Source organism: Caretta caretta, chromosome 5 (assembly GCF_965140235.1).
Source record: "Caretta caretta isolate rCarCar2 chromosome 5, rCarCar1.hap1, whole genome shotgun sequence".
NCBI classification, from domain to species: domain Eukaryota; kingdom Metazoa; phylum Chordata; order Testudines; family Cheloniidae; genus Caretta; species Caretta caretta.
The window spans coordinates 100,907,026-100,914,967 of NC_134210.1; the positions used below are offsets into that span (position 1 = coordinate 100,907,026).

Below are 7,942 nucleotides of genomic sequence, written 5' to 3' on the forward strand. Positions count from 1 at the left end.
GATCAGAGGATCAGATAGGATAGCTAAAAGATTGGCTAGATAGATAATAGATTAAAGCGATCAGACTTGATAGCTGACAGAGTGGCTAGACAGATAACAGATTAGCCTGATCAGACATGTGATAAGTAACAGACTGGCTAGATAGATAATAGATTAGAGCAATCACATATATGATATCTAATAGATTAGCCAGGCTCCGCTGTCCCGTCCCATGGCTGTGTCAATAGCAGCTGTTGCTGCCCCCAGCTCCCTGGGCCACTTACCGAGGAGCCAGCCCAGAAGGGGCAGGAGTTCTTCACCTGCGGGGAGCCGCTGAGGGACAGCGCCCCGAAGCTCAGCGCCACCATGCAGCAGCCCAGGATGAGCTGCAGCAGCCCCAGGGACAGCAGCGGTCTGGCCGGCAGCAGCCCGGGGGCCCCGCTGGCGGCGGCCCGGCGGGCGGCCAGAGGGGAGAGCGCCGCCGGGGGAGGCCGATAGTGCTGGAAGCGCCGGAGAGGCTGCAGCGGCGGGGCCGCAGAGGTGAGGGGGCCGGGAGCCGCTGCCTGAAGCGCCGCGGAGAGCCCGGCCATGGGGCAGCAGGAGCCCGGCAGCACCACAGGCAGCGACATGGGGGGCGGCGGCCGCGCCGCTCCGAGGGCAGGAGCGGAGTGTGGGCGCTCCGCCGGCGGCGGGCGGCGCGGGGACAGGCACCGCGAGCTGCCTCCCTGCTGCCGCTGCCAAGCCCTTCCCCACGGCGCGCTGCCGCTGCCGCCAGTGCCCAGGCTCCCCTGGGCCGCCCCCTTAACCGCCCCGGGCTGCCGCTGCCGCCAGTGCCCAGGCTCCCCTGGGCCGCCCCCTTAACCGCCCCGGGCTGCCGCCCCCACACACTGCCCCCTTAACCCCCCCGGGCTGGCTCCCCCGCCCCGTTAATACCCCCCCGCCCCCTTAACGGCTCAGGGCTGGCCCCCCACACTTCCCCTTTAATCCTCCTGGGCGAGTCCCCAAACGCCCCCTTAATAGCCCCCCCGCCCCTTTAACTGTCTTGGACTGGCTCCCAAACTCTACCCTGCCCCACACTGCCCTCTTCTTAGCCCTCCTGGGCTAGCCCCCAACTGCCCCCTGCCCCTTTAACTGTCCTGGACTGGCTCCCAAACATCCCCTTAATCTCCGTGGCTGGCCCCCAAACGCCCCCTTAATACTCTCCTGCCGCCTTAACCACTGTGGGCTAGGCCCTACACTCCCCCCTTAACCCTCCCGGGCTAGGCCCTAAATGCCACCTTAACCCCCCTCCATCACTCCCTTAGCCACCCAGGGCTGGCCCCCAAACACCCCCTTAACCTTCCCACCCACTGCCCCCTTATCCCTCCCAGGCTAGCCCCCAAATGCCCCCTTCACCCCTTCTGTCACCAACTTAATCAACCTGGCCTAGCCCCCAAACACCTCCTTATCCCCCACCATCCCCTTAACCACCATGGGCTAGCCCCCAAACACCCCCTTAACCCCTCTCCACCACCCCCTTAACCATCCTGGACTAGCCCCCAAACACCATCTTAACCCTCCCACCTGCCGCCCCCTTAACCCTCTTGGGCTAGCCCCAAATGCCCCCTTAACCCCCCTCCACCACCCCCTTAACCACCCTGGGCTAGCCTTACTCCCCATACCGTCCCCTTAGCTGCCCTGGACTACCCCCCAAATGCCCCTTTAATTCCCTGCCACTCCCTGAGCCACTCTCCAAAACCTCCTTAATCCCTGTGCTAACCCCCCTTAATCCCTCTATGGTACCTGTTCTGTGCCACCCCCTTGAACTTTCCATGCTAACCCCCCCCCCACCCTTAAACCTCCTAGGCTAGCCTTCTGTGCCAGGCCACCCCCTTAATCTCTCTCAAACCACTTTTCTAGCGCCCCCCCCCCCCATGCCTATGCCAGCCCACACCTCAGGCTTAACCACTCTCCTGCTAGTGTCAAATCTCTCCCTAGACCCCACCCCCAAACTATTCCCTGCTGCCCATGCTTAACCTGTCCCTGTCCACTCTGCCATGCCAAACACTCTGCCAAAGAAAGCACTCCGCTGCCACTGCCAAACCCCACCTGACCACCAAACTCCTCTTTAATAGTGTACCAAACCACGTTCAGGTGCTAGTGCCAAGTCCTTCCTTACCCTGTTCTCCAATCACTCTGCTGCCATTGCAGCCAACCCCATCTCTAGCCATCTCCATCCCTTACCTTCTACTACAGGTTGAACCTCTCTAGTCCGGCACCCTCGGGACCTGACCAGTGCCGAACCAGAGAATTTGCCGAACCATGGGAGGTCAGTGCAGAGTGCCAGCGGGTCTCCATAGGTGAGGGAATTAGGAGTGGGGGGGGGGGGGGCGCTGCAGCACCCCCAGGCTTTGCACCCACTATGGCCCCCTGGTGCAAGGTTGCTGGCCCCCCGCCTGGGGGCTCCAATGCTGGCCCCAGGTCCCAGCTGCTGGCCACTCACCTGGGTTCCCAGCCGTTGGCCCCAGGTCCTCGAGCCACTGGCGCATGAGAAGCATGGGGGGAGGGGGACAGGGGGAGAGCTTGGCACCCACTAATTTTTCCCTGTGGGTGCTCCAGCCCTGAAGCACCCATGGAGTCAGCACAGATGTTGCCAGACCAGGGAGTGTTGGATTAGAGAGGTTCAACCTATACTGTCTGCTTCCTCTCAAACTAACCCATTTACTGCTACTGCTTGCAACCCCTTCCCTAACCACTCCTCCTCCCACTAAACCACTCTGCTTCTGTGCAGTGACACTGATGACTGGTTAGCATTAGCCTTTCCCTTTTGTTGTCCAACATTATTTCTTCTCCACTATTTTTTTCCTCCTTGTTTCTCTGTGTTAAACCCCACAGGCCCTTGTTCGTTTTTTTTTTTTTTTCCTCCCCTTTGGTCAGTGTTACACAGTGAGCTTGAAGTTTTAAAATAACTCCCCTTGGGAGGAGGAATGGGGGAAGCAACTGGATTGCATTTCGCATTGTTGGCTTTCTTCCCAAGAGGAGGAGGAGGTTTGGCAGAGGGTGTGTGTGTGTGTACACATACTATGTAATGCTGCCTGAATAAGGATCAGGGTAGGGAAATTTATCTTTCAAGTGAAATACCTTCAGTATCTCCTTTGTGTGTCGGAGCTTCAGTGTGCCACTGCTCAGACTATGTTTGTTCTTCTGTTCAGCTTGTTGAAATGTGGGATGAGAGTAGGTTTAGGCCTGTGTGCTGCTTTTCCAGTTCAGTCACTACAATTTGAACATGTTGGGCATGTCTGAACATGATTTAGAAAAATAGATAATCTCAGTAATGAAAAATATAGCTGTTAACTAGATAGGAAAACATACCACTACAAAAAGAAAAGGAGTACTTGTGGCACCTTAGAGACTAACCAATTTATTTGAGCATGAGCTTTCGTGAGCTACAGCTGTAGCTCACGAAAGCTCATGCTCAAATAAATTGGTTAGTCTCTAAGGTGCCACAAGTACTCCTTTTCTTTTTGCGAATACAGACTAACACGGCTGTTCCTCTGAAACATACCACTACAAAGGTGTCGTTGGTTCTTTTGGCAGTCCTTATCCCTTTGCAGAATAAAATTGTAGGTTCAACGCTCAGCTAGGACTTTGGTGCAGACCTGATGCTGACACTGCAATGTAGTAGCAGCAAAGAGGGGAGGAGCTGCAGCATTAGAGGTGCTGCCCTTTGGATGAGAGCCTTTTCTGCCTCTTTCTGTGGGTTGTCCAGCTGGAAATTAAAGATCCCCTAGCACTTCTTGAAAAGAGTACATTATAACCTTACTGCAGTAGGGTCTGGCTAGGTTAATCTTTATGCCATGGATTATGTGGGCACTGTCACACACTAAACCATACCAAATATAACAGGGCCATAGTGGCATAATTATAACAGTCTATATAATCAAAATATAGGTTAATAGAAAATTACTTTTTGGTCTAACGCAACGTTTACTTCTCCATACACACACAAAACATCAACCACTGCAGCTCATCCAAACCCAAACACAACAATTCCACCTCAGTTTCTAGGCCCAAAGCTATTACATACCCATCTCCCTGAGAATCGTCTGAGCAGCCTATCTCCCCATCTTCTTTGGGAGAGGAAGCTAGCTGCCTAAGTTTATCTTTACAGCTACATTCTCCATTTTAGTTCAACAATATGGCACCTCATGGAAGAGCAGATGAATGGATAACTAACACAAAGTGATTTTTGCTTGGGATTACATTTGCAATCCAAACTCTTCAGAATTATGCTGTCTAATCTCTCTAGATATAGCACGGTCATCCCTGTGACATCTAAGTGCCTTTACAAATATACAAAGAGTGAACAAGACCTTTGATTCATCATTTTCATGACTTGGATAAGCTTTTTTATTTTTTAAATGGGTGCCTAATATTACTTTCCTTTGTCCATATTTACACACCTAAATAAGTGGCCTAGTTTTTCAAAAGTGTTGAGCAAAATTAACAATGGGAAACTACTGGGTATTCAGCACTTTTGAAAGGCAAGCATCTTATTTAGATTCCTAAATACAGAATTAGGAGACTACATTTAGGTGCCCATTTTTAATATCCTGGCCCTTAAGTCAGGCAGTTCAACCCTACTGCTGTCGCTTCTGTTACATCTTGGTGCTTGAGTTGTCTCTTCGACAGACAACTAAGACCTTGTCTGCAAGCTTCAGGGTTTAAGCCAACCTCTAACTAGTAGAACAGATTATCGCACATCTACCTATTGTGAGGCTGCTTGCACCTTCTGAAGCCTCTATGCAGGCCTCTTGAAGACATGTTACTGGACTAGATTGACCATGAGTCTGATATAGTACAGCAGTTTCTTTGTTCTTGTTATCAATTATAGATGTCAAATTCTGGTAACACTTTCTAATGACTAGCAGCAGGCACTAGAAGAGCTAACATTAGAAGTGCCATGCTAATCTTGCTGCTTTTATTTCTAATGGGACAACCTGTCATGCTCTTCTGTGGTTATTTTTCAGGATACTTAAGAGAGATAAAATTCCTGCCTACCTGTCTGGGGGTTTTTTGGTACATGAAATATTTCATATTTTACTGCTGTTATGCAGTGACTAAGATTCAGGTTATTTTACTGTTGAGGCAGTGTGGTCTTGAGGTAAAGCAGAGAGTGGGAATCAGTAGATTCAAAGTTCCAGCTCTGCTACTGATGACTTGTATGAACAGCTTCACCTTTCTTTGTTTCCCCATCTATAGAATGATAACAATCACTTACCTCTCTTACAGGGTGTCAGGTGGATTGATTAGTTAAGAAGCTAGATCCTCAGTAGAACCTCATGGAGCTGTGCTGATTCACACCCATTGGGGAACTAGCCCAGTGTTTGTACAATACTTTGAAAGTGTTATCTACTGCATAAGTGCTAATGTACAATACAAATTCTTCATCTAATAACAAATCCTTAATTACCAAGTAGCTCTGAGCAACAATTTAAAAACCAAGTGCAGAAGGTATGTGTGTGAGAGTACTTATGGCTGTGGAGGGTAAAAGGAGGGGGGAATGCTAAGTGGGAAAAAATTTTTACATTGGTGGACAATCTAAGGAAAATGGCAAGTAAAATAACTTAGATTGTACCCAGGGTGAAAAATACATAGTTGCCCATAAAATAATTGCTGTCAGTGAACAGATGGAATTTTTTAAGTTTGCAAAAGCTGCACCATTTCTTTCATCTCTGTTTTTATTCCACATGGCTTAGGTTCACACTGAACTTTTCTGCTGTAACATTCATTGATTAACTGCTGCATTGTTGGAGGCTCTCTCACAATAGACTTCTGCTGACTCATGACAGAAGTGTGTTTATTTAATATCTTTTTCGTTCTGCTGCTTTCCACTTCACGTGTCAATTTTGGAAGGACTGAACACTGACCTAATGGAAGGAGCTAGAGAAACTCACTGCTACTAATTCACTGCAATCATAATTATCACCCTAGCAGATGCTGACAGGCTAGAAGCTACACCAGCCCTCCCATGCAGTAGAATTCTGGATTAGCTTCTCTGCTGTCAATGGTGAGTTAGTGGCAGAATCACTGGTTGATTTTTTCCCCCACTATTTTTACTGATCTACTGAAATTTTGAGTCATAAATATTCAGTATTCTCCAAAACTTATGAATAAAATTAAACAAAAGCTATGGAGGAGAAAACCTTAAGAATTGTGGAAGACCCTGAAAGTTTCCTTTCAGGATGGAGTCACCTATGTCTTCCCCACATCACCTTCGGTAGGAATTGCTTCCCCATCCTCTGCTTTCTGATTAGGTAATTCTAACTGGTCTTTTAAAATTCAAGTGTCCTGCCCCTGTTCCTTTTCTTTTTACTTGGTGCCTTTTAAGGCCCCATCAGTATTACAAAAATATGTTTGAACAAAGTTGTGTAACATTTTTGTGGTCAAACAATTTTATAAAATAGTTCTGTCTACACGGGTTATAACACCGCCCCGCCCCCTCCCCCACCTCAACAGTTTGTAACCATGTTTAAACCCTGGTGTCAATGAGTAAGCTATGCTATAACACACTTTGCCATAACTGTTGTTTTGTAGGGTAGGCAGGGTGTTAAAATCAACCCTCTTAAACTATTTTTAAAGAGCTGTTTAGAAGGGTAAGTCACATTCCCTGCTGCTGCCCCATCCGTGCCCTCCATATACAGTTGTAGGCCTCTGTGCTGCTCAAGTAGTTATAGTATGACATTCAGACCCAGCCACCAGTCTTTTTTTTCTTCTCTTGAAATGTTATTGCCATCATCAACTATCAGCTCCTGCTTTTGACCTACAAGCCTGGGCCAAATTCTGTTCTCTGATCAATGTAAATCTGGAGAAACTCCCCTGAAGTCAGTTGAGTTACTCCAGATTTTCATCAGTGCAAGTGAAAGGAGAAAATGTCTCAAGAAATCTCGCTAAAGTTTGAATAGCTGAATCTCTTTTCCCTCCTCACCCCTGTGGTTTTTTGCTCTTAATTAAAGAAAGAGATGGAATGCTTGCACAGGAATATAGCAGGGAACAGAAGTTGTTGGCAGCATTGCAAAAATATTTTGTTTCTACTGGGCATTTTATCGAGGGACAGAGCGGGAAAACCAGGTGTAGAGCAAAGAGTAAAAGCAAAAACCAGCAATTATAAACTGATGCAAACCTTTTAAGTGATATGGACTCCATTCCCAAGGTCAAAAGAGTGGTTCTGCTTGGCCGTTTTGGTTTTATCTCCATTTCTAAAGGTATCCAGCACCTAGGAGCCCTAGAGAGGTCAGGTGACTATTTAACTGAGATTCATTTCAAGAGGTAGAATGACTGCAGTTGAAACTGGGTTAATCTGAAAGTAGGTAGGCAAAATAAACATGTAAATGTTCCAACAAAGTCAATTAACAGCAGCATGTAAAGATCATAATGTACTGGATTTAAAATGGCTTTACCTGCCCACTCTGTGGTTTCTCTGGTGATTTCATTTGTTCAAGACCAGTGTTTGAATTCCTAGTTTAAAAACTTTAGATATGTCTAACACAGGCAAGATTTTAGTTGCATATTAAACCACTGCCATCCATCCAGTTTTCATCACTGTGGTATCAAAGTGCCTTTGTTGTGAGGTGGGATAGGGAAGAAGTAACAGTAAATACATAGCCACTGTCCTCCTGGCCTAGCTGGGCTGGATGCTACTTCAGACAGAGGGCAGAGGACCAGTACTTCTGGGTAAAGGAGCCCCGATTTCTGAAACATGCCAACACTAGATTTTGCCACAGACCCCTTCATGGGGATGGGGGGGGGGGGTATATTGCAGGGAATCCCTGAAATAGAAGGGAACAGGGAGGGTGGCACACAAGGAGCCCTTGATGTGTGTGCAGTGAGCTTGGCCTACAGAAGGTACAAAGTTTGATTATTCCCCCTCTCCTCCCGGCCATTTTGGAGTAATTATTGGCAACTTGGTATCTTTGGTCCCATG

General features: G+C 48.1%; 1 protein-coding gene across 1 annotated transcript in view; it reads right to left on the minus strand.

Moving 5' to 3' along the window:
- The window catches only part of ENTREP1 (endosomal transmembrane epsin interactor 1), a 44,681-nt gene extending 43,914 nt beyond the window's left edge, over nt 1–767 (minus strand). The window contains exon 1 of the mRNA XM_048851729.2: nt 264–767. Within this exon, the coding sequence (XP_048707686.2) occupies nt 264–608 (345 nt within the window). The 5' untranslated portion in view covers nt 609–767. The remainder of the gene's footprint in view (nt 1–263) is intronic.
- Between the last annotated feature and the right edge of the window lie 7,175 nt (nt 768–7,942).